Below are 27764 nucleotides of genomic sequence, written 5' to 3'. Positions count from 1 at the left end.
ACAGACAAGGCCTTGCTAAAGCAAGAAGTTCCCCAAGGAAGAGAGCCTTTGAGCACTGCCACTCTCCCTCACATCCTCTTTGTCACCTGTTCCAAGCCTGCTCTGTCTCGCAACTTCCTTCTAAATCATCATGTTGCTGGCTCTTCTCCACCACCAGTCATACCTTTCACCTTCTTTAACTCAAGCTTTTGAAATCCCCTTCTTCCAAGAAGTCCCCCATGACTTGTTGGAAGTTGTCTCTGAACCTCCTCATTTTGGTATGGGATTTTATGCCACCACCCTCCATCTCTACGTCCTAAGTGTTTCCATGCTCTATGCTGCTGGGAGTTCATCAACCCTTGTGCATGCTTATGTGTTCGCTATGGCCCCAGAGGAAGGATGACAAAAACTGTGTTGAACTGGGAGGAAGAAGCGGGTTGTGGTGAAGTTCAGGGTCAGGAAACCAGCGTTGTGAGTGCAAGAACCAGCCTTAAAGTCTCAGAAGCAACTCATCTCTCTGTTAGCCTGCCTATAAGGTTGCCCGAACCACTGCATGTAGTGAAGTAATTTAGTGTTTGTGGCACACTCCTAATGAAAATAACAAGACACTTGATAAATGTTGTCTAACAATGAAGACACAAACACAAGATAAAAGAGAGAACACCACTATTTATTTTGGATTTTAAAACTAGGAATATAAACAATTACAGAGCTAATAAAAAATGGTGAAATAAAGACACTTAGAGGTTTTACAGAGAAGGAAGACTACTGGCTTTGTGTAGTGTATTTGTTAGGTGTTTAAACAACCAATAGTTGTGTACTTCTGCCTTGGAATTCAGTTTGGCTATGCCAGATGTAATACCAGTGCACTGAGGAGACAATGCTGTACATACATACTTTGCAAACAAAGGATTAAATTTGTACTTCCAGTTACTGTGATAAATAAACACACTGTTATTAACCTCAAATAATCCATAGTGTGCATATGCTGTGCTCTGGAATTACCTGAACTAAAAGTGACAGGAATTTTGTCAACTGAAAGAAAGGCGCCACAGATCTGTCTGGAGTGAACCAGAGCTGAAGCTAGGGTCAGATGCAGTGAGGTAAAAGCTGCTTGCAGGTCGCAGTGACCAGATTCTACTGTGCCAGCCAGTGAGCAGTGAGTCACTGCTCAATGCCTGGTCACCGAGGCACCTCTAATCTTTACAAAACACAGCCTGTGCCAGGGCACCATCTTTCCAGCTATGGAGCAAGACATTTCGAAGTGTGGAAAGTAGCAGAGGGGAGTAACCTGCGGGAGGGGAGGAGCCTGGCTTAATCTTTAGGTTGCATTGAAGACCACAAGCCTGCCACAGGGCTTGCGGGTGTGACAGGGCCTCCACATTCAGGTCCTTGTAAACCCTCCCCACAACGATGCATCAACTTAAGGGTGAGAACCAGAAGCTTCCGTGTTGAACACTGGGAAAAATGAAAGCCAGACTATGAAATTCAGAGTTCATCCAGGGACTTCTGCATCACAGATTTTAACATTTTTATATTTTTCTTTACAGAGAGAGAGAGAGAGAGAGAGAGAGAGAGAGAGAGAGAGAGAGAGAGAGAGAGCGCACCTAGAACCACTTGTTTGAAATGGTGGGTTTAAAGTTTATGACAGCTCCAAAAGCTGTGACTTCATATCCTCCCCTGGGCTGGAAACTGCCAACACTGAGGCCAGGTAGAGCGCCACTGCGAAGCACATTCACACACACCATGGGCCGCTTTGGGCCATGCTGGAGAAGCTCTCAAAACTCACACCAAGAAACATAGAGCTAAGAAAAAACATTTTGAAGAGTATGCTACAGGACCAAAGCTAGTAATAACAAAATTGTATGGTAGTCTAAATCGGCTGAAATTAAATACCCATCAACATCTTTCTGCACCACCATGCTGGGGAAAAGAGAGAAGGTAAATGCAGTGCTTGGACTGGGATCTCTGTCTGTGTCTATGTCTTCATCACTGTTGGAGACGCAGCTTGGAAGCAGGTGAGCTGCAAGTGCATACTGCTCTTGAACTTGTTGAGCAGCTCTTCCAGTAGCCTGGAGGGAGGAGAGAACTTTACACACTGACAGCAAAGGTCTGTGCTAGCAAGATGTATGCCAACATGATATAAACTGGTCGTCAGAGGAGAGGGAGCCTCAGAATCGAGCATTTTCTGATTAATGATTAATGGGCAGGGCCCAGCCTACTGTAGATGGTGCCATCCTGGGGCTGGTGGTCCTAGGTTGAGTAAGAAAGCAGATGGAGCAAACCATGCTGAACAAACCAGTAAGCAGCACTCTTGCATGGTCTCTGCGTCGGCTCCTGCCTCCAGGTTCCTGCCCTGTGAGTTCCTGCCCTGACTTCAATGATCAATGATGTAAAAGCAGAAGACAGACAAACCCTTTCCTGCAATCTGCTCAGGACACGGTGTTCATCGGTGATGGAGACTCTAAGATCGGGCGGTTGTCCTCGCTTGCTTTCCTGCTGCTCTGATATACCACCATGACTAAGAGCAACGTGGACAGACTCACTTGGACTACAGTTATAGTCCATCCGCCATCTGCGGAACCCAAGGCAGACACTTAGGGCAGGAGCCCGGAGCAGAAATCAGAGTGGTGTTGCTTACTGGCTGCCACCAGGCTCTCAGCAGGCCACCTTCTTACACAGGCCACCTTCTTACACAGGCCACCTTTCTTACACAGGCCACCCTCCTCCTGTGGTACCGGGCACAGTGGACTGCTCTTTCACATCAATCAGCAATCAAGAAAATGCCCCGAAGACAGACATGCAACGGCCACAGTGATGGACCGGGTACAGTGATGGGGCCATTCTTCGGCAGAGGTTCCCTTTCCCCAGGACGCCAATCTGACAGACCTAGGATTAGCTATCACAATAACAATAGCTTAGCAACTCAGCAAATATTCAGGAATCTGATCACCCAGGTCTGACCGCCATACTGCGTTTAGAAGAAAGCCAAAAAAAAAAAAAAAAAAAAAAAAAAAAGCCAGGGCCTGTGAAATCTTAATCAGCAATAGAAACATCTCAACTGGAAGTGAAGAGACGGGGCAGAGAACACATTAATCAACAAGTCTGCATTTATCTACATTTTCTTTACACTCCTTCTCTAGAGTCCTCCCTAGAATAGAATAACACTTAGATCTAATCTTTTAACATCATTCAAAAAATCAAGAAAAACTAAAATTCTTTTTGTTTTCCAGTTCTATGATTGCTGGCAAGCACACACAGTAGAAATGGTCCCAGAAGACGGGATTATCTCTCATTCATTAAATTGTTCATTTTATTTTTATTACTGTTATTAGGGTGTCTGTGTGTGTGTGTGTGTGTGTGTGTGTGTGTGTGTGTGTGTTTGTGTGTGTGTATGGGGGGGTGCTGGCCTGCATGCTATAATATATGTGGAGGTCTCAGTTTGTAGCCAGGTTGCTCTAGAACTGTAAATAAACATCTGTACTTATCACTATTTTGAGAGGAAGAGACTGTGTGCATGACACAGAGGAGAGATGGGAGGCTGGTTCTTTACTGTCTTATCCGGGTTCTGGGCACAGTGTGGGTCATCAGACTTCCACGGGAGGTGTCTGCCTGCTCCTGAGTATTGGCACCACAGGCAACGACAGCTCAAACAGTCCATTATTAGTGGTTTTGATGCTCAGATGCCTTTTGAAACACGTTCCATCTATTAAGAATAGTGCTGACTATTTTTACCTTTTATCTTTTATTTCAAGAAAACGGAACAGGCTCAGAATGACTTCTAAGGCACAAACAAAGCAGGGAAGGAAGGAGTGCACTCTGTGTCTCAGGACACCCTTCTGCTGCTTGCCTGACTGGGAGACACACCCAAGGGTCTGCGCTGGGGTCACACAGCAGGAAAGCTGGTCTGCTCCCCTCTCTCCCAAGCCTAGTCTCTCTTTACACCCACAGTTGGTCCAGGCACCTTCTCCATACAGCATTTTGATGGGCCTGGCCACAGTCTAGTACTGTGAGTCTTCCCCCAAGCAAAGGCAGGTGCCTTTACCTAGGAATGGCAACAGAGAGAAGAGACACAGGGTCTCTGTGGCCTAAGCTGAAGCTAGACTGTCATTTACAAAGACACCTGGCCTAGTCTCCCCTCATGCCACAATCTCCTGTTATCTGAAGAGTCAGGTTTAAATGCAGGCTGAGCTTATGAGTATGGTAATGGCGTAGCTATTCTGTGTCTTGTATGCAACAAGTCTTACTCTCCATGCTTTATAGAAGCCAGTGCACAAAAGTGGGGGTGGGGGAATGGGGATGGCTGCATCCTGCTCTCTTGTCATACAGAAGTCAGGGCTGCAGCTGAGGAAGGAAGCCCAATGCCATTCTTATGTCCTCTGTACTTGTCACTTAAAACTATAAAATGCAGCAGTTTTAAAGTCAGACCTACAAGACAGAATTCCTTCTGTCATGTGACAGTAAGTGAGGCATGGGGACCCAGCACACCGCTTCCCAGGGAGCCTGTGCTCTCCTTATTTAGATGAGCCTTTCTCAGTACTTTCAGTGGGTCTCTGGCTGTTAGGCTTGTTCAGCAAGGCCAGAGGACTGAGGAGAACACCCAGAACTTACTTTTTGTCTGCACCACTTGCAAGCTGAGGCAGGGCCTCCAGGGCCTGTTTAAAACTAGACCTGAAACACAAAAGCACATGAGCTCACAGTCTGCATTCTGAGAATTTGTAGGGGTCATTGTAGACAACCTTAAGCACATTTTAAATGTAAAGAAACCGACAAAGGCCAGTGAAGTAAGTGAAGATGCAGGAGAAAAAGTAAAAGTGAAAAACAAGAGGAAGAGGACAGGTAGAAGCAAGGCTAAGTGAGCAGAGCAGCAGGCTTTCTGAGGGCACGCCAGTGATGCGGACACGGTGACACTGCCCCTCAGGAGAGGGGAGGCTGTGGTGACTGCACACGGGTGTGTGTATGTGTGTTGGAGGTGTGGGGAGAGGAAAGGGAACTTTCTTTTGAAAACAAAGCTATAGGTAAAGCCACCGTGCAAACGGGAGGAGGGTAAGTAGAGATGGACGGTGTGCAGAACAGTGCTCAGGGCAGTCACGGCACCGACAAGGACAGGACTGCTTTACAGCCATAGCTCCTCAGTGCACACAGGGAACAGGACCTAGTCCCTCTCGGAATCAATGTGGACGGAGAGGAAGATATTTACATATAATTCTGAACATATCTTTATATGAGAAAGTTAAAATGAATGAATTGAAAAACTCCCTATTTAGTATGCTCAGTTTTTTCCAAGTAGAAAAGTGTCATGAGAGTTACTGAGCGGAGAACTTATTTGATAATAACGACTATTCCTAAGAGCAGTTTTGAACATTTCATGTCCTCTATTGTTCTCGTGGATTGGAAGAGACAGACGTAATCACTACTGACCAAGGGGTGCTCGCCTACCTTGTATTAAAATGATACTCTCCATTGACCAGGACATGAATGTTTGAACAACGTTTCTTAAACTAAGGGCATGTTAAAAGAACGGAAAGTCCCCAGAGTCACAGAAACGCCCCTGGGGTCCTCCCTCTCCCCAGCCGAGGCGGAGTGTGTGTGGGGACAGTGCGTGTTGGCATCTGGAGCTGCCTTCTGCTCAGTAGGCTTTCCTCTTTCCTGAGGGAGACACAAGTCCCTTCCTACTGTGTCTCACATCTCATTCCCCACAGGCCTGGGTTAACTGGATAAACATGTTGCGCCCGCCATTGTTCTTTCTTGCTCGAAGGCCATTCTACTCTGGGTGGGACACAAAGGTGACCAGACACATGCTATTGACCTTACAGTGCTGTCCTGGAGTTCACAGTTGAGCATCTCTAATCTGAAATTCAATGTGTTCCAAGATTTGAAATGTTTAGAGTACCAATAAAATGGAAAGTTACATACCAAGTACTAATACGTTCCATGTTCATTTTAGACCCATGGGTCTTTTGACTGCACGCATGTCCACGTGCCACATGCATGACTGATGGGTGTACAGGGTAGGAGAGAGCATTTAGTCCCCTGGGACTGAGTTGCAGATTGTGAGGCACCAAGTAAGTACTGGGCCTCAAGCCCAGAGCCTCTGGCAGATCTGTCAGTATCTTAACTACTAAGCCATCGCTCCAGGCCTCAAGCATTAAATGATTAAGAAACTATTAAATTACCTTTAGTCATGTGTATAGGTGCAAACATAAATACATTCCTTATTTAGAAAAGTTCCATCTTCAAGATAACTATTTCCAACACACACACACACACACACACACACACACACACACACACACACACACACGCACTCTGAACATACTTTTGTCCAGCCTTGTTATCAAACACTAGAGATGAAATGAGAGGTCCTTGTGCTCACAGCACAGCTCACACTTCCTGGGCAATGCTGTGAGTGGGTAGGCAGCTCTGTGCATTTGACCTACTGATGTCTCAATAGTAGGAAATCCCGACTTTCATTCAAAACAGCTAAAATTTACCATCAACTTTCCACTACAAAACTTTGCAAAGAAACCACAGGCTTCCTCTTACTCTGATATTTACAACACTTAAACTGTCTTTCAAATCTGATAAAGATTTAATTTCCTTAGCCTTTTTAAAAAAAATAAAAAAAGTATGTCATACGTGGCCATATTATTTATGAGACAAAGGTTTGTAATTATGAATGAAAAAAATTAAATTTGTAATGTGCTATAAAGAAGTGGCCTTCAGAATCACTCTTCCTGTAGGCTTGAGCTTTTTAGCAAAAAATTCTGATGAAATTATCAACTACTTCAACACAAATTTATGAGCATTTTCTTGGTAAGTTTTCTGACAGAGGACACAATACACAAGGAAGGCGATTCTGATCACAGGAAGAAGTGCACAGGAACACTCGGCATCTTACCTGCTCTCCGGGGTCAGGTAAATGGCTACAGTGTCCCTCAGAGCACAGATTTCAAGTCTGGCCTAAAGATGAGAAAAAGGCAAGAGTGACAAGTATCAGGCAGAAATGATAGCAAGAGTGGATCCAGGTGACTGTCCCAAGTGCTTACCGCAGACCAGGCTGGCTGTAACAACAAAGAATGGTTCTAAAATACCAGTGTCTGCCTTAACCCTGCTGTCAAATATGACTTCGTGACAGGGGCTGGCCATAGAGCCATGGGAATTACCACCTTTTAGTTTGGTAGTGAGAAGGACGGACGGACCTGAAACATTAGCTTGAGTGGCTGGGCTTGCTTCCTGAGATTTACTGCACCATTTTATATATACTGTCTCCTCTCCAACCTCTATGAAATCAATCTAATCTCTGTTATATTTGTGAATAAGCTTTAAAAATCAATGAAAATTGACAAGCTAATCCTAAAATTCATATGGAAATGCAAAGTTCCCAGAGAAGTTAAAATGATGTTGGAAAACAACGCACTTGGAAGCCTCATATTTTCTAATCGCAAACACTCTCACATCAGGGTGGCACCAGACATGGACAGGCACGGAGCTCAATGATGCAGAATAAGAAGCAATTGATTTCAACAAGGGCTACAAACGGTTCAGGGGATAAGTACCCACTCAATGAACAGAGATCCACATATGCAAAGATGAAGCCCAAACTTCCCTTAATATAACTAAAAATAAATGTAAAACAGACAGACAGCATCCTAGCTTGATGCCTGGTTTGGTAGCTGAAGCTGTTTGATTCCCAGGACACATAAAAATCAAATCCAGGCAGCATGGCCACCATGACTGCCCTGCCGTCCACAGACCTGCCCTCCTCAAAGCAGGGCAGGAAGGTTGTAAACACCAGTCTGCAGGAGGACATCACCCAGGGGCTTGCCAGCTGCATGGCCCCTACAGCCTGTAGCAGGAGGCACACAATGTGTGAGTATGTGGTAGTCAGGTGGGAGAGAAAGAGGAGTGGAGCAGCTTGAATATTATAAAGCGAGGTGGAACTGGAGACTCAGGGTGGAGAGGAGTAGCCTGCTGTGAGTGGCCAGCCCTGCTACCTGGGGCCATGGTGAGATGCCAGTCTGAGCTGTTGCTGAGAGCCATGTCTAGGTCCATGGCTACACAGCCACTGGGGTCAGTGTCAGTGTATTTGGCTCTTCTTAACGCTAGAGAACATGGTCTGGCTGGGGCAGCCACTAGGGGCATGCAGAACTGGCCTTGCTCCTCACTGGCTGCAGTGCTCTGGAGACCTGTCTGTTACCTATGGCACCCTCTAGCAGCCACAGCGCTGGGGGAATAGGCCCTGCATCTTGAGCAGCTCAGACAGTACAGTAGAGTTAGCCATGGTCCTGCAGGCTCCATAAGCAGCACCAAAGGCGAAAGAGGATAGCTGGCCCCACCAGTAGGTATGGGTGCAGGGGTGACACCCTCCCACCTCATCACATGTGGCAATCAGAAGAACTGGTCCTTGCTTGGGTCATGAGAGCAGGAGACCTAGCCCTGCCTACTCACTGGCTCTAGCCCTCTGGAGAGCAGGCCCTGTACCTTGTCTGGGCAGCAGAGTAGAGCTGACCCTGACGGTGATGGCAAGGGTGAGGCTGAGAGGGCAGGAGTTGGTCCAGCCCCTCACAGGCTGCAACACTTGGGAGTGGGCCCCACACCTTGACTGGGCAGCACAGTGGAGCTGGCTCTGGAGGCATGGGTGCAGGTGGGCTGGCTGAGAGGGCATGAGAGCAGGAGCATAGACCCTGGCTTCTGCCAATGTCAGCATTGGGTGGCCTAGCAGGAGCAGCACTGGGGAGCTTGCCTGGTGGTACAGATAAGGGAGAGCCACTGTGACATACTACAACTTCCTGACAAGATGCAGTAACACACCATCAGGAAAGAGAGACAACAGCTGAGAGAACGAGACGCAGCCACACAGCAGGGATGGTGGCCACAGTCCACAGGCAGTTTGTAACAAGTGCTGGTAAGGCAAGGGGTAACAAGAGGCTTTGCTAGTGACTGCCAGGTGGACAGCAGTGTCCCTGCTCTGGAAGGCAGTCTGGCACTCCTCTGAGGAGATATGCACCACCACTCTCACTGGAGCCACACACCAACCTTTATTCTTTTTATCTTGAGACAGTCTTGATGAATTGCCAAGCTGGCCTTAAACTCACTATATAGGCTCCAGAAATTCTGAATTTTTCACTTTCCTGTCTCTCCTCTTTGAGCTGGGATTACAGCTCCATTCTTATTTCAAGTTTCCTTGTCTCAGACGGGTTGGTCAGACCCGCACACATGTTCAAGGGATGAGATGAGAATCTGGGCCTTGCATATAGGCTGTAATGCTGTGCTCTGGGATATCTGCCTGTGTTTGGGACAGTTCTGAAATCTAACCACAAAGCTGATAAGAACTTGTACTGAAGTGGGATAACCTTCAGGCTAAAAACCCAGGAAAAGTGGGAAATTTACTAAACTACCATTTTTTCTAAGCCTACTACCTCAATGCCAGTTTGTTATTTGGTATCATTTGGTATTTTCTTAGATATAGATGTTAAGTTTGCAAGTGTTTACTGCAGGAAGCAGGCCTGAAAGAGCTTCCTCAGCTATCAGCTGAAGAGCTGTCATGGTGTTTTGTTGTTGTGTGTGTCTGCAAACATATGTGTGTCATTGAGGAGTGAACCTTCAGGATTCCACACCAGCCCAGCACACCCTATACCACTAAGCTAGAGCCCCATCCCACCACTGCTTTTTAAATGCATACTGAATATCTCAATACACAGATAGCTTACAAGTAGGAGTCACTGTCCCCTCTACATGTGCACCTGTCATAATAGTTACCTCACCAAGGAGGAGGACACAACTATTTATACCTTTGAACTACACATCACTGAATGCTTTGGAAACACATGGAAGAGATATATGTGTCTGTGTTAAATAGTTTTATAAAACTCTTAAAGGTCTTATTCTGTTTTAATGCCTGAAACAGAACTTCGAGAAACTGCAGAGAATATACAGCATGGGTGTGTGTGTGTGTGTGTGTTTGTGTGTGTGTGTGTGTGTGTGTGTTTATGTGCCTATGTGTGAGTGCTGTACAGTGGGTATGGCTTGTGTGTATGTATACAAGTGTTGTATGTGCTGCAGTGTGTATGCCTGCCCCCCCCACTCTGTGTGTGTGTGTGTGTGTGTGTGTTTATGTGCCTATGTGTGAGTGCTGTACAGTGGGTATGGCTTGTGTGTATGTATACAAGTGTTGTATGTGCTGCAGTGTGTATGCCTGCCCCCCCACTCTGTGTGTGTGTGTGTGTGTGTGTGTGTGTGTGTGTGTGTGTGTATACCTGTGCAATTAGCATGTGCATAGAAAACATCTGCTATGCCTAACACAGTTTCCCATTTCAAAACAATTCTTCGTGAAGCTGGATGATTTTGGTACCTGCAGCGCTCCATTTCTGCTGAAGGATGAGACACACTGCATCAGCCGGCTCAGCTCTTCAGAGACTGCTTCTATCACTCTGGCCAGGACCCGGGGCACCAGTTCTTTGGAAATAGTGAACACCTGATGGGAGGTTTAGAACAAAAAGAGACAGTGCATTAGATACACTTTTCCTGGCTTGTGTCTACCAATAACAAAGCAAAACAAGATACACTGTTATATGTAAACTTTTGTTTTTAAGATTTATTTTATTGTGTATGTGTAAGTGTTTTGCCTACACATTATGTATGCCTGGTGCCTGTGGAAATCACAAGACAGCATCAGATCCCTTGGAATTGGCGTGGTGATGAGCCAGCAGGTGATACTAGGGACCAAACCCATGTCTTCTGCTAGACAGCAAGTGCTCTTACCCACCGAGCCATCTCTGCAATCAGACATACGCTTTCCTTATATTCACCGATTAATGACAAAAACAACTTTTCTAAAAGGCATTGCAGATGTTGACTACAAATTGTTCTGAAAATTTCTAAAAGTATGTGGTTATGTATTTGCCACAATTAAAGAAAAATGAAGTGAACGAGGGTATTGGTGTGGTGGTGTGCACCTGCTACCTTGACCACTCAAACAGATGAGCAGAAGAGTGCGTCAACCCAGGAGTTGGAGTGCAGCTTGGGTAATATAGTGAGAAGCGCTGTCATATAAATACAGAAGACGTTCACTATTCTGTATTGGATAAGCATTCCAGTTTTACTGTGCACTATGAATGCATAATTTCTTTTTATTTGACAAACAACAGTATTGCTAAATTTTATTTCTTTATTTAATTTGTGTATTCATCTCTCTCTCTCTCTCTCTCTCTCTCTCTGTGTGTGTGTGTGTGTGTGTGTGTGTGTGTGTGTGTGTATGCTCACATGCACATATATCTTTGCATGTATGTGGAGGTCAGGGGACAACTTTTGGGAATTGGTTCTCTCTTCCACTACATGGGTTTCTGGGATCAAATTCAGTTTATCAACCTTGGCACTATGTGTTTTATCTGCTGAGCCACCCTGGTATCCTATTTCAAATTTTATCACACGACAACGTTGTACCTGGAGGTTTAGTAAAGTATTTTACCTTGCTAATTCACAAATTAAAGAATGTTTTCGGGGTTGGGGATTTAGCTCAGTGGTAGAGCGCTTGCCTAGGAAGCGCAAGGCCCTGGGTTCGGTCCCCAGCTCCAAAAAAAAAGAACAAAAAAAAAAAAAAAAAAAAGAATGTTTTCTTTTTAGCTTTGCCAGTTACCACTTTGAAGCACTAGTGTTAATTAAACATTGGTGTCAACCCAAACAAACAATTTGAGTATTCAACAAATATTTTGACAGTTTAAGATTTTATCACAAAAGGTAGCCCTGGTGAAATTCTACTTTGAGTTACTGGGCTAAACTGAAAGGGGACTTGAGAGATTGATACTTAAATAATATCACAGCTGTTGATAACGGCGAACAGCCAACCTTCTGGACAGGACCAGAGCGACCCTTAAATCCTGGTATCTGCAGTTCCTCTACTCTCTGCATACAGGATGTTCCTACCCACCAATGATTTCGCTTATGCTTTAATCTCAAAAGAAACTAACACAAAAATTTTTAAATAAAATCGTTCTAGAGAGGAGCTCACACACTCCTCTGCTAAAACGTGGAAATGTAAGATGACATCACCTCTGTTTTGTCCTCTGTTACACTATTCTGATTTTATTGTCCTTATCCATATTTTCCCAGATACCACGATGCTCTCCAAACCTTCTAGACAGGAAGGCCATAATAGCAACTGCCTGAATGCTAGAGCTAAGAAGAGGAGGCGCCTGGACAACAGTGGTAACCTTTATCGCCTTGCTTTACTTTATGGTTTCCCATTCTTCTCTGAGCCACCTTGGGAGTGCTGGCAATGGACCCATAACAGACAGTGAGATCACTGCATGACACTGCAGGCAGCAATGGTCACTGTGACACCAAAGGGGACAGCTTGTTTTCCAGTGTGCCTCGAAAGGACTCCCACTCTTAGGATGTTCAGGAAGGAAGGCAGCATAAAACCTCAAATAATAACTGTGGGGGACAGGTGTGTAACCATGGGCAGTAACATCTACACACACCAAAGCAACACAATTAATTTACTGACTTCAGTGTTAGTATCACATAAGACATGTGTAATTTCAGAAAAAGTCTCAGTTTTACACCGCCCCCCTCAACACACATACTCGGGAGTGGGTGCTCACACCCATGCACACAGACACAAACCCAAGCAGATGCACACAGAGATATACATGCACATCAACACACATAGGCATACACTTACATACATGCATATAGACTCATGTAAAAAAGACACACACGAAGACATACGCGTATACACACATACACACATACACAAGCTGAGCTCTATTTTACTTATATGACTAACATACATTTGAGGGGGAAAAAGAGACCCCCCCTTGTGTGAATAATAATCCAATTTGCTTCTTTCCTTCTTCCCCTCAGTTACCTTCATCCGTAGGAACAGTGGATGACAGCTTACCTCTGCATGCACAGCAATTATATTCACCAGTGCTTCTTTTAAATAGTTTCTGACACCTGAAATCAAGATGTGAGAAGTGAAAGGCACTCAATGAAATACTCAGCCAGCCCTCTCCCTGCAGCATCCGAATGCAACTGTCAAAGTGGTCTGAAGTGAAACTGAGAATAGCACCATTACTGCCCATTTCCTTTAGAGATCAAGAAGGTGAATGGTGAAAGGACTATCTGTCACTGTTTGTTCTGAGTTTACTATCAGTTGGTCTCAAAATCAAAACTGTAACATATCTTCATATTTCACATGTGTATCAAAGTACAGGGGACCAAAGGAGGGTGCTAAAATCTGTAAGACTCAGGTTAAACATCATAGCATTATGCAGAATGACATTTTGATTCTAAGGAATCACTTTATTTTCTTTGTGTGTGCACGCACATGTGCATGTGTGTGCATGTAGCATGCATATGCAGTTGCCTGCTGAAGGAAGAGGGCATCAGATCCACTGGAACTGGAGTTACAGGCAGTTGTAATCCAAACAGCATGGATGCTGGGGACCAACACAGGGTCTACTGCAAGAACTGCCAAGCCATGTCTCCAGCCCATGAATGACTTTCAAAGTTGAAAACCTTAAGGGCTTGGAGATCACCCAGTGGATTAGAGTGCTTGCTATGCAAGCATGAAGACAATGCATGAAAAGCAAACACCTATGTACGTGCTAGGCTGGTTAAGGCTGTGGGAAGCGGCGGGTCAGGGGACGGAGAGGGAACAGGATCATCACTGGGCTTCCTGGCTGTCAGTCTAACTTCAGGTTCAGTGACAGACTCTGCCTCAAGAGGGTAAGGTAAACAGTAACAGAGCAGGATACATAGGTGTGCACTCCACATGTATCCAACCATATGCCCTTTACACACAAGAAAAGTTTTCCACATGATTAATTAGACTTGATTCTATAAATCAAGTTAAAGTCTGGACATAATAAAGACATCAGACTGTAGGTCTGGAATTAATGAGCATAGTTGAGTTAACAGCAGCACCCAGATTACAGGTGCAGAGCACCGTCACAGCTTTTTGAACCAACTACCTCCCAGCGGGGACTTCTGGGGGGAAGGCTTTCCCACATGCCCAGTGAGTATAGATTCTGCACCTCTTTTGCCAGACTGCAGTGAGGACTGATGGTGACCACATGTGCATATCCTACAGTTCACCATTGCTGCGGTATAAGAAAAACGCAAAAGCACAGCATTGTTCTCCTATACCCCAGAATGACTGCTTTCCTTTGGAGTGGAATGTTCTAGACTGTCTTCTAGAATTAACTACAAAGGCTGAAGGGCAGTATCCTCGCAGAATGTTACACATAGCTTGGACAGGCAGAGACCATTAACTACAATCCTTTTTCCCCTGGCTGTTTTGAAGCAGAATCTTTTGCAGTCTAAGCTGGTCCTGTACTCACTATGCAGCCAAGGATGACTTTGAATTGGTGATCCCTCTGAGTCCCCTTCTGAGTGCTAGTTCTGAGTGCTAGGACTACAGGTGTAACTCCCAGAGTAGCAAGCAGGGCTGAAGAGGGACCAAAGACAGTGAAATATACAAACTTGTGGAACACAGCAGCTTTTCCAGTCAAAGTAAAGCCATGGTACTGGCGTTCCTTGGACCATCACTCTGGGTGTTAGAGCAGAGCACATGAATGTGTACCATTCAGAAGTCTGGTCACCGAGGGAGCGCAGCTTGTGCGTGTTCATCTCTACACACCTAACATGCACAATTACTACCTCAAGCCCAGCAGGAGAGCAGTGATGCTCTAAGGAGCCAGGGGTTAAAACTCAACAGCCTCCATTGTGTGAAACCCGCTCCATTAGTTCCACTGCAGTATAGCTGCTAGCAACAACTGGACACGTAAGGGTGGTTTTACAACTTAAAAACTCTAATGCAAAGTGAGACTGGGGTGCCAGTGCTGACCACTAAGCCAAAAATGGAACTTCCACTCAAGCAAGGCAGGTACATGCCCAGTGACCACATACTATGAACTTAACTCCCCCTCTAACCCCGATAGGAAAAACATTGGCAAGAACGTTACACTGAGCATCTCCAACAAAGTAGCCCACAGTAGAGACAGCCCTGGATTAGTCAACGCAATTCTAGAGACATGGCTGCAATAGCAAGTAGTAAGAATGCCGGGAAGAAATACTTCATCCAAAAAACATTTCCGAGAGAAACTGAAAAAAAAAAAAAACCAAAAAACAAAAAAAGGTTTCCCTGTTAACCTAACTTCAGGATTTGCATGAATAGCAGAAACCTTAACCTTGGGAAAGAGAGCCTTGTAGTTCTTGGAGTTTTATCTTTATGAATAGGAAAAAAAAAAACCGCACACACAAATAAGTGTTTGTTCACAAAATAACGAATGAGTGCTTCAGGGCTATGGGGCACGCTGGGAGGGCCGGGCAGGTGTGGAGGCGAAGGGGCAGGCCGATGCTGAGCAGCTCTGCGATGGCTGAGCAGCCTGAGCTGGATGTTGCTAAGACCAAGTGCTGCTCTCCCACAGCACTGCACACACTACAGGGCGACCCAGTCACAAAGCTAAGCTGCTTGGGATGGAGCATGCATGGCAGCAATCTTAGAACCCAGGCACAACGACTGTGAGCTCTGGCCACACAGTGACTCTGTGTCTGCTCTTGTGCTTTCCTCTTGTTGAGTTTACTGCCAAGTGAACTAACCACATTTCACTTAAAGGAAGTGGATACACATTCATTCATTCGTTAACACAGAGTTCCTGAAATTCTCTATGTGGTAGACTACTAGGTACGTATCTAACATTGGGCCCCTTTAAGTGGAACATGTTGATGACCCCAGAAAAAGACCACACAGTTGCTACAAGTTTGGTCACGATTTGCTGCAGTTGGTTTGTGTTTATAGTCACATATAGCAAATTCACACAAGACAGTTATATGAAAAGGTTTTAAGTGTCAAAGAAAAGCAGTATAAAATAATCTGTCAGTGTGTTAGTTGCTTTGCTCATTTGGTGAAGCTCTCAGCTGGTTAAACCCTAGTGCTGAAGCAAAGGTAGAGTGATGGCCTGGGCATCATTTATGTTTGGAGATGGCTACTCTGCCCGACTCTTGGTGGCGAGCAGCTGGCAAAGGGGCTTTTTGCTGACTAGGGAAAGGAAATGTATGGTTGGGCTTCTGTATGCAGGGATGCCATGCCCACAGATTCAACCATTAGCCAGCGTAGAATGCTGAAAGCATTAACATAAACATATTTTTTCTCTGTGTCATTCTTCTCTAAAGAAAGGTTTGTGAACAGTTACCCGTGTTCAGCATCACAAGGAATGAAGGAGGTGCAGAATTCTGTGCAGCTCTGTGCCCTTTCACAGACTGGACCAAGCATCTGGGACACTGGCACCTGTATTGAGGACTGTGGTAAGAATGGGTCTAATTCCTAAGGCTGTAGGCAGATGGAGTTTAAATGGGAGGGTGGGCTTCATATTCAGCTTCAAGGACAATGACTGAGCCTGTTATTTCTTCCATCAAGGAGAAGTGAGAGAGGAAAGGAAGTCAGAAGCAGCTGGGGAAGATGGTCCCAGGGAAGCTGTACAGATAGGAAATATCTACAATAAAGGTTGCGCTCCAGAGCTAGAAGGTAGGAAGGATTGTAGGATGATGGATTTCAAAAGTCCCTCTGGCTGGTGCCTGGGGGCGGGACCAGAATTGGATTTTTGGTGAGGAGGCTATTTCTACAGGATAGGTGACTATGAAGGAGGAGCCACACTGTAGTCTACTCTGGTGGCTCTTGCCACATTTTATTCTATTTTAATATGGTTAACATTGACAGTTGTTAATTGCTTTCTAAGTTCTGTGAGGTGACAAAGGGTACACCTAAGGTACAAATTCTGGCTTGCCAATCACTAACCACAGGACCTCAGACAACTCAGTTTGCCTCTCAAGTCACTGCCAACCCTGAAAGGCAGGGACTGTAGTATGTCCTTTGCTAACAATGCCATTACAAGTGTGCTGCTTATTCTCTCATTCTTCAACAGCACCTACCTGCCCTGTGTGAACACCACCAATGTGCCGTAAGAAGGATACAAAGCAGGCACAGCCTGCAGCCCCGAGAGAGAAGAGCCCTGAGAGAGAAGGGGCTTCGGTGGAAGAAGGGAACTATTAAGTTTCAAGAAGGCCATGTATGCCAAGGGAAAACCATCCGTTGGCTAACAGGCATACTGGGTATGAAATGCACTAACTATAGCTGCATTTGCTGAAAGTCCAGGCATACACATGCGAACTAATGCACTGTGACTGCCCTCCGACTGCAGGTGAGTGAACAGATCAGGAATCGATTGACTGCTGAAAATTTGTTTGGAACACACAGTAGCAACAGGCAGCTTGACATAACATCCAGTGTGGCTATGCTGGGGTCATACAGGGGCTTTGCCTGACAAAACTGCTGCTATACAGGTTTGCAGCAAGTGTGAGGGTAGTGCTCTAGTGGAATTCATTTGGCTAAAAAGAATAGCAGAGTATCACATATTAGCATGGCCTTGGGAGATGGCCATGCTTGGTTTGACCACTAGATTCTTTAGAGCTGAACCATCTACATGAACTAACTGCTAAATGAACGGTGAATAAGTAGTCAGAGGAAAACTGAACCATGTGTCCAATTTATAAGATCACCTTTCAGCAGGCTAGAAACATGCACGCCTATTATGAGATGTTCTCTGGCAGGGCACGTCTTACTTTTCTTGAGACATAGGAAAGCAAGGACAGTGTTTTTGATATTAAGCAGCAGGATCTATTTAAAAATACAGTTAAAGAAAGTAGGACAGGATAATGTCGCTGAAGCTTTCCACACAAACTTTGTTCTTCTGGTGACAGCTTGTCCCAGTCAGCACTGTTTTGCTCAGTGCCCACAGTGTGCTAGATACTGTGTAGAGAACACAGTAGGGACAGCCTGTGTGCTAGAAAACCTGGGCTTTAGTTTCTCTCCAATGGCGGTAGCCATTAAGTGCTAACTGTACAGTGCAGACCTGCGTGGTATGGAGGGGAGGGTAATTCAGAGGAAAACTCACTTGCTTCTTGGAGCTGCAGGGAAGTGTCAGGTCAGTATGATATAGTCGTGAGTGTTGTTTTTAAGAGCCCTACTTAGATAAACCCCCACAACTTTCCACGTTACTTAGGTGAGGGAATGAGAAGCAGTTTCTGAGCATTCAGAGTGCCAGCCTTCTCTGCTCTGAAAATGAAATTAGAATGTGTCATGATACTTGACCAGCAAAGTGTCCCCACCCACACAGTGTGATATGAACCTAGACAATCACACAGCAATTAATCTAGAAGCCTAGTCTGGAAATTCCCCCAGGAGAACACAGAGCTCGCCTCCTCTGACCGAGGTCCTGTAGGCTGCTGCTAGTACGGTGGGCTTCCGGCTAGTGAGCCTGTGTGACCTGACTCCCCACAAGGAAAACAGTGTTTGTACACATTAAGTTAAAAAAAGAGGCTTCTTGGTCGTTTTGTCAGGTTCTTCTCTTTTGAGCAGGAAAGTCATACAAGTTTGGGGATGGGCACACTATTAATAAAATACCCAGGAAGAGCCTAGGCGCCATTTCAGGGCCTGAGGAAAACAGAGACCTTCTCCACAGAATTTAGAGCTGATACAAGCAACGCCCAGGTTTAATGGCCTGACTATCTGTACGAGAAAAAATGGCAAAGTTAACCATTCTTAAACAAGCAAATAGCTGTATGGTATAAAATTAATCAGGCAAACAGTAAAGCCTGGATTGGCAAAGGCAAGGCTGCAGTGTATGAGAATGGTGCCATTGTGACAATGACCCCATCCCTTGTTGGATGAACATTGGTGTTAATGTGTCCGTTTCATGAGAATGCTTCCTGGTAACAATGTGATAATGTGTCGTCGTCCCCTCCACCCCCATACTAAACCCATTAGGCCTCTCTTCTTTTTTTTAATTTTGAAAATTTGAAAATTAAAAGTCTGCTGAAAAGAAATAAAAAAGAAAACAAATATGGGTTCATTTAGTCACAGCTAAAAATTCAATGAATGTTGTCTTCACTCCTTTCCTGAAATGATACCTGACAATCTGGTAGATTCAGACTTTCTTCTAGGAATATATTTTTTAAAAAGAGATTACACTATAATTCTCTTCTTAAAACTTAATTATGTGACATTCTTTAAGAAACAAAGCAAACCAAACAAACCGGCCTGCTTTTCAGAGCAGAGCTGGGTCTTTAGCAATGTCAAGTAGAAAACACAGGCTCCCATGCAATCGTGCTCCTCCTCAGGACAGATTCCTTCCCAGGCGGGTATAGCTTTCCCACTGCCTGCTCTCCACCCACATAGCGGGGTACAGTTGATACACTGATGGCCATGTCTCCAATAGGGCCACTGCTGGAGACGCACATTCTGTTGGTTTAGTGGAATATACTCACCACTTCCCAGTGATGTGGACAGTCTTCCTGCCTGAAACATCACTGCTGCCTCTCATTCATGTCTCCTTCTCCATTAACCTTGAAGCAGATAGCTCCCCACCCTCATCCTGCCCTTCCCAGAATGTCATAGACTTGGGCTCACAGTACATATACGATCAGGGGCCCTGAGCTTGCAGCAATCATCCGCCTTAGCATCCTGAGGGCTGGGACTACAGCTAACGTACTTTAAGAGGATAATCCAGAGGTGGAACTGCTGAGTTCAAAGGTTTTCAGTCTTGGTAGATTCTGCCAAGCTGCCATCAAAAAGGCCACAGGAAACAGAGGTCTTGGTTCTCCATGCTTTTAAACATGGGCTGTCTGGTTCTACAACATGACGTGGTTCATTGAAAACATCAACCCAACTCAATGGTTCATTGAAAACTCTTAAACAGTAATTTGACAAAACTTTTCATTAAAAAAAAGTCAAGTAGAACTTTGAGTAAAATTTAAAGGTGAAAGAAGACAAGCCAAAGGCAAGCAAACCTTTCACTCCTCCGCCTTTTGAAGTCTCAAAAGGAGTTACAGAAAGCATGCTGTACCATGTGAACCTATACCAAGAATGCAGATCCCCCTTTCCCTGAAACACGTCCTGGCATAACGGACATTTCTCTGCAGACAACTCACTCAAGGTTCTCTGCTAGTGTTGTTTTCAAACGTGGTACTCCCCGGTAATACTTCAAGAAATCAAATTGGAAAGTCTGGAGACAACCTACTTTATACACCACATTTCCTGTTTTTAACCCCTGTGCCTTAAATCACTTAGTACTCCTAGTCTAGTGACAAAAATAGATCGAAAATACTATAAATATCCCACAATGTACTTTTTAAAATTGTCAAAGTGAAACATTACATGAAAGAAACCTGCGGTGTTTTTTTCAAGTAAATTATCTATTCGACTACACTCTAAAGACACATAAAGATACTGCCGGTTGTTTTAAAAAAAAAAAAAAAAAGGTGGTCAGAAACTTCATCAATATTGGCATAACAGACACGGGAACCTAAACATCACATAACACAATTAGCTTTTGTTGGGATGGAGAAAGCAAGTTTCCGTTGGAAGTACAGGTCTTCCCGTTTTAGTGCACATTCCCATACTGCCTTATTTGAAGGTGTTTTAAATGTGTACTCAAGGGCAAGGTGGCCCTACTGTGAGTGTGTGAATAACTTCTACCTCTATAGTGTTGTTTTATATACCAGGATTTTTCCTTGCATCAAAATGTGGTCCTACTGATCACTATGATAGATTTCATAAGAAAAGTCTACCCTTTAGAAAACAAAGTATTACCCACAATGAAAATGCTAACGAGTCCATGATTTACTTCTATATACATATAAATAAAATTCAGTGGAGCTTAACCTCACTCAATAAACTGCCTTATTATTAAAAGCTGTTTAGACAGTTTTCAAGATTTAGAAACAGACAAGGGGAGCAGAAGCCCTCACCCTCTTGTCGGAAGTTTACTTGATGTGTTAAAGGGACCATGAATCACATTAACAGAGCATGTTACAAAATACTCTGTAGAATTAGCACACAAGTCATCCAATACTTCATAAACCTAATATCTTGAATTTCAGACTTTAAAGGAGACAGAATTAACATGAAATGAACAAATTAAAACTCCCTTGTTTCAACTAACTACACACACACACACACACACACACACACACACACACACACACTACACACACTCCTCACCCCCTCACCAAGTCTTTCATTAGAAAGCAGTCTCAATTGGAAAAGTGAAAGTAACAACAAAATAAGATTCATTCTCTACATGCAAATGAGCGTTTTTATTCACACTGTGAACTATCACTCTGGACATAATAATACATAAATAGGTACTGTTCAATTTTTAAAATCTCAAGAAGACCAGTTTAAAGAAAAGATTATTTCAATAAAATTGGAAAAATGTCAGCCGTGAGGAGCAAGTCCATGGCCTGGCACCTGAACACAGAAGGTACAGAGCTGCTCTTGGACCTAGGACAGCAGTGAGTAGTGGCGAGGCTGCTCTAGCACTGGAATAAACTGTGAGGCAGAGAAAGAACTAGTGACTCTCATCCTCAACACCTAGCCCCATACACTAACCTTTGATAAGAAGGGGTAGCCCACTCTTGTGATTTCAGTCATTAAATCAAAGGAGCAATATGGAAATTACAAAGTTGTAGTCATGTAAAAAGTCAATAGCTATGAATTATTCAAGTCCCATTTCCACGGTAAGAAATCCAGGTAGAAGAACCTGTCTCTAAAGTCTTATGTTTTTGCACGGGCCATTCATCTGATGAGAGAATTGAAACCACACAGCAACACAATAGATGGTTTCCTACTTACACAGTATGAGAAATATGCTGGAGTTAATGTTTAAATAATCTGAGCTCTAGTTCTAAGTCCACTTTATTTTGCTGACTAGATTAAGTGGCTTTAATAACTGAGAAACTGTCACACTTAGAAATAAATGCAGGTGTATTTGAAAGAGGTACCTTTACCTCTCACTAAAAACTTATCCCTGTCGAGATCTTTCAAAGGAGTTTTTCTTCTATCTCAAGATGAAATATAACTACTACATAATGAACCATATAATCCCTTTGTATACCATTTGATTTTGTAGTTGTTCACATGCACACAAACAAACAGTTCCATATGCACTGGCAGGATAAGGATGGGAAACAGGGTTTCCAGTAGACTGTAGCAGCCCTTGCCTATCTACAAGGGTGAAAGTTTCTTGATACCTGTCTCTGTGAACACACACATTCAAACATATGAATACATATGCACGTGATAATCTATAGTGGGTGATCACTGCACACCCACATGCTCATCTGAGGGGCACAATTACTGCACGTGTATGTGTGTGTGTGCGCGCATGCGCACACACACACACACACACACACACACACACACACACACACACACACACACACACACACACACACACTGACCTGGTAGTGTGTGGTCATTATGCACATGCATGCATGCATGGTCATTGCACATACTATTCTGAAGTATGTGTGGCCAGTTGTCCAGTGAGCAGCTGGACAGCGGGGCTACAGGCTCACCCGAAGCACACCCTTGTTCAACCGTTTATGTTCAGGGCTGGTCCATGTGGGCTCTCATACATACAAGCAGCACTACCTCTAATGAAAACAGAACGGGAATTGCCAGACCTTCTTCTTTTAGTAGACCCATTTCCCAGCAAATACAAAAACACAAGACATAGCACCAAACAATAAAGAAGAGAAATAAAGTCTAAGAATGCAAATCACTTTTCTTTATACTACCTAACAACAGAGTACCAGATATTACATTTTTCATCTCCATCATATTTTAAGTCCAAGAAGACAGTTTCTGTAATTTTATAAAACCTATTATTAAAGTTCTTTAACACATAAACTTGCTAACGTGATATGCATTTTACAGAAAATTCCTAAGAGTCCTTGTCATCATAATCATAGGCTGTCATAGCATTTGTAACCAAAAGTGACAGCAATTTCAAAACCAAGAATGGGTTTTCAAGTATATCATATTTATGAATTTACTGTGGTTGTCACTCAAACATTCTGACTATTAGTGCTCGGTATTGTCAGAAAATTGAAGTCAATTGATTAAAAAAAAAGGCATATCCTGAGTACCCTGTACAATACAGGCTTTACTAACATTATTTAACTTCTCTGATAGACACAAAATGCTTCATTTTTTCCAAATACTTAAAACATAGCTACTTGCTGAGGTTTTTATTTCAAGTGTATTTTTCTTCCTTCTCCCCCCACCCCCCTTCACTGCTTATACAATGTAGTATTCAGACAAACTGTAAAAAGCATTTTATTCATTTATTTACTTTGGTGTGTGGTCATGAGAATGTGGAGATCAAAGGACAACTTGTAGAAATGGCTTTCTCCCTCTGCCACTTGGGCCTGGGGGACTGAACTCAGGTTGTCAGGCTAAACCACTTCCTGTCCTACTGGCACACTAATTAATTAGCTTGCTGATAATGGTATTTTTTGAGAAGCCAAGAAAGGGAAATTCCAGGTTTGTCAAGCACGTTTCACCTACAAAAGGAGGGGTGTCCAGGGCCTTCCTGTCCACCCAAGACCTTTCACTTTCTCCTTTATGGATTCTTAGGAAATGCTCAAGATCTTATTTTCAAAGGTACAGAAGTCAACACCCTAGTATTTGGAATGAATGTGAATCACGATGGCCAACTACTGTGCTGTGTGGGGGGATGGCTTTTGCTGCTTAGTTGGAGAGAGCAGAAGAACACTAGCAGTGGTTACTTCATTAAGGACTTACTAAGCACCTTTATCTGTGGTGCTGGAGGACACAAACAGCGAGAGCCATTTTAACTTGAGGAGAAACAACTCCATGGAACACACAGATAGCAAGAACAATTCTAAGCTGAGTAGGGACAGCTCCATGATGGGGACCCGGTCAGTGAGGGCAATTCTAACTTGACTAGGGACTGCTTCATGGTTTAACACTCTTAAAACTTCCTGTTAGCTGCTCACTTTCACTAAGAGGACCAAGTCTCTGGGTCTCTTTATCCAAGTGCATGCCATACACTGATATGCAACTGACAGTTTACTAGCGCTCCCTGCTCCCAATGAAGATTTATATAGACCTCAGGTCTCTCAGGAAGCAGACGCTGAGAAAAGCTTCAGAATCCTGTGAGACCCACAGGGTCCCAGATACCAGGTGGACTGTACAGAAAGGGCAGAGAAGACAGAAAGGATAAAAAAGTCCTTCAAAGTATTTTGAAAGGGAAGTGACAGGAACCAATAATCATATCTTATATTTTAAAAAAAAGAAAATGTGCAATGAAAGCTCCATTCTTAATTAATTATCCTCAAAAGAGACCATAGGGAAAGAGAGTTCTAAGGAGGATAACTGTTACTACAAAGAAGGAAATGGGAGAAATGGGGGGCTTTAACTGGGGAGATGGGAGAGAGGCAATACAGGGAGAGAGAGGACAGATGAACAGTGGGTGTTTTAAAAATAATAGGGAATCATATTGTTTTATTTAGAAATAGATACATAATGTATATGTGTAAACACACATCTATGTATTTATGTACCCATGTGTGTGTGTGTGTGTGTGTGTGTGTGTGTGTGTGTCTGTCTGTCTGTCTCTGTTTTTCTCTCTCTCTTTCTCTGAATCTATGCCACTTGGGATGATAATGATCCCCCACAAGCCATAGACAATCCAACAAAACCCCCAGTGACAGGCATGGGGATCCTCCCTCGAGAATTGTTCGTCAGAGGAATCAAAGAGACTACTCAAACAATATAGGTTGTTGCTGTAACCCTTGGTTATTCTAAAACGTGAAGGTAAAATTCTGTTTATTGGCAAGATACTCACATTTCACTGACCTGGAATCCTGCTCCCTGAAGACTAACTCTCATAGTATCAGATGGTGCTGTGCAAACTGCAAAGGGAGAAAAGTAATCTAGAGTCCTACTCTGTGGTAAAGCCTCCAAACTATAATGACTAGCACAGCAAGATATTCCTAATCTCGAACTAGAAGTGTTTTCGTTTTCTAGATAGCTGTCTAATTACACATAAGGCACACTCAAAAGGAGGGACATCATGCTCGGTTACTGTAAACATAGCCAACTACCAGTGGATGGAGGGGACATAGACTTTAGGAGCGAACATGCCATTTTCTTAAACCAATACAATTCCCAATTGTTTCCTAAATACTTATACCCACAGTTATGAGTAGTCTGTGATCACTGTACGTGTGTACACATGAACTGACAAATTAAAACTCCCTTGTTTCAACTAACTACACAAACACACACACACACACACACACACACACACACACACACACACACACACACACCCCGTTTCGTTTTGCAATAGATGGATACTATTACAGAGAGCCACAACTAGTCAAAGTGTAAAGAGTGATACATCTATAATGTAACCCCTACACTTAAGGTTCAGGACACAGAAATGGGGTTGGAAAAACCTTTCCAAAGGCAGAGGCAGAGGGTTAAGATGCTTGTAGCTAGATGGTGTCATTTAGACATGGGAAGGAAGATGTACCATGAAATCTCAACAATGTGGCTGCCTAAAAACACCTTCACAATACCGGCTGACATACCGGCATGGATGGAGGAAATCTCACAAGACCCCGATGAAGAGCCTCAGGAGAGTAGCAGCTGCTGGCAGAGGAGAATCAGTCTTCTCCATGGATGAGCCTCCTGATAAGTTACTCAGCCCCAAGCAGTCAGCCCTACCTAAACACATCTGCACATGAACAACACTAGATGGAATGTATACTAAATAATAATTAAAGAGGGAGAGGTCATGAACTTGAGAGGGGGTGATATGGACACAGGAGGAGTTGGAGGGGTAGAGGGAGGTGTAGAAATGATGTGAATATGACACGCATGTAGGAAATTCTCAAAAAAATGAAATAAAATGAAACAAAACTGTCTTTTAGTTCTAGCCATACAAAGAGCATTTGAACAATGCTGCTTTTGATCAAACCAAAAACAAATTTATAATGGTTATATATAAAAGAGAGAATATTTGAAATATAATTTTTTTCAACTCAGTACTCAGAATTATTTGAATTGCTCAAAATTAGTAGCTATGAACTATAATCTATTTTACCCAACATGTAAGGAACACAAAGAAAAAGAAATTTAAAAGCAACCAGAACCCACAGCGGCAGGCTAAGCCACGTGGGTGGTGAAGTGAACAAAGCAAGGCTGTATCTTCACATTTCTTGTCTCTTCAGTATCTGTCCCCGTTGGTTGCCATCTTTTCATGCTCAGTAAACGACCTACTGCACAGGCAGAGGACCCGGGTAAAGAAGCTGAAGGGGGCAGCACACCTCTCTAAGCCTGCATTAGGGGGGCACAAACAGGTGAATCCCTGAAGCTCCCTGGCCAGCCAGCATAGTGAAAACATGGCTTTCAGGTTCTGTGAGAGACCGGCGGCAGAAAGATAAAGGTTGAAAGGAATTAAGATATCTGACAGCAACTTCTGGCTACCACACTCGTGTGTACCCATGTCCACGTGCACCTGCATACACAGTTGCACAGATCCACACTAACAAGTGTAACTTACCACCACTCCTTATGTGTGTATAGCACTGTGGTTGCAAAATTTCCATGTTACACAATACGTTTAAAGGCCAGCAGCAGCTTTAAAGCTGACCGTAGCCCCTCAAAACCCAGCAGTGTGTCAGGTGTAATGGTTCAATCTCTGGGTTTCTTTTCAGACCACTTGTCTGTCCTGTCCTGAGCCTCACTACTGTGACTCTGATCTCTTAGATTCTGGAAACAGGGGCTACATTATCAAGGCACCTTCGATGGTGACTTAAACCCTGTAAGTGGTCCAAATTTAACATTTGGAACTCATCTGGACTTTGGCTTTCTGCTGTGATACGTTATAAATCACAGCACTGATCCTTTTCCCAATTCAAAACTTAGCAACGTGGATCTGCTTATGTCACAGAGTGCAGGGCACCCACCCATCCAAATCTCATGGCAATCCTCAAGTGTCATCAGCCTCACTTCCAACCCCTAGTGAAGATAATGAGCCTAGTAGTTTTTCCACCCAGGAAAGTCTAGTAAAACCATACGATTTACTAAACTGGGATTCCGACTACTAAGCAAGGCTTTTGTTGAAGAGGTGTCAGGGCGACAGCATGGCAGCACGGAAGTTCCTAGACTGAAACCTATAATCTAAGTTTTAACATTTGCTGCAAAGCTTCAATGTTCTCAAGCATGGAGCTTGTGTCCCTATGCAGATGGCCATTAGAGCAATGGGTCTGCTTTGCCAGACAATGGTGTATCAGACTGAGTGAGAATTGCCACAGGGCAGGTTCTCAAATGACCTATGAATTCTTGAAGACAGAACTATCGAAGAGAAACAGTAAGCTCAGTTGCTAGCATCAACCCACTGTGACAGACAAGTACTAAGTAAGACACGCTGAGAAAAGCGGTACCTTTTCTTTTTACCATACTGTTTACTGCTGTGCAAAAGGCTATAAAGCGTGGAAATTAAGTTTGGAAATTAAGTCTTAGATTTGTAGCTAGACAAACAAAATGAGGTAAAGTGTGGGGGGAAAATCCCTAACACTTTCCACAGTACTTCAGAAGCTTAAGTTCCACAGGTTCACTAGATACAAAATTACTACAAAATACACATGTATACTCTTTCACTACCTGGAAGGGACTATGCAGAGTGCAGGGACACACCCTTCATCACTGGTCAGACAGGAGCAGTGGTGCTCTGGAAATGCTCAGCATGTGTTTATAAACCTGGAACATAAGAGCATAGGAACTAACAGATTTCTGGATGAGATTCCCTGAGAGATCAGAAAGCCTGGGACTAATGAAGTGAACAGAGACACTGTGTAGGGAGAGAAAGAACTGAGAGGAAGAATTGCTTATCTCACAT

General features: G+C 43.8%; 1 protein-coding gene across 12 annotated transcripts in view; it reads right to left on the bottom strand.

Annotated features, from left to right (window-relative positions):
• Positions 1–628: 628 nt before the first annotated feature.
• Exoc2 (exocyst complex component 2) overlaps positions 629–27764 on the bottom strand; it is a 165938-nt gene continuing 138802 nt past the window's right edge. For all 12 annotated transcript variants that reach the window (NM_134414.2, XM_087589737.1, XM_087589742.1 and 9 more), the window contains 5 exon segments: positions 629–2051; positions 4591–4650; positions 6881–6942; positions 10334–10456; positions 12884–12939. In NM_134414.2, the coding sequence (NP_599241.2) occupies positions 1958–2051; positions 4591–4650; positions 6881–6942; positions 10334–10456; positions 12884–12939 (395 nt within the window). In that variant the 3' untranslated portion in view covers positions 629–1957.

This window comes from Rattus norvegicus, chromosome 17, assembly GCF_021556685.1.
Source record: "Rattus norvegicus strain SHRSP/BbbUtx chromosome 17, alternate assembly SHRSP_T2T, whole genome shotgun sequence".
Lineage (NCBI taxonomy): Eukaryota > Metazoa > Chordata > Mammalia > Rodentia > Muridae > Rattus > Rattus norvegicus.
The sequence above is the reverse complement of the archived record's forward strand: the minus strand, read 5'-3'. Positions and strand labels throughout refer to the sequence as shown.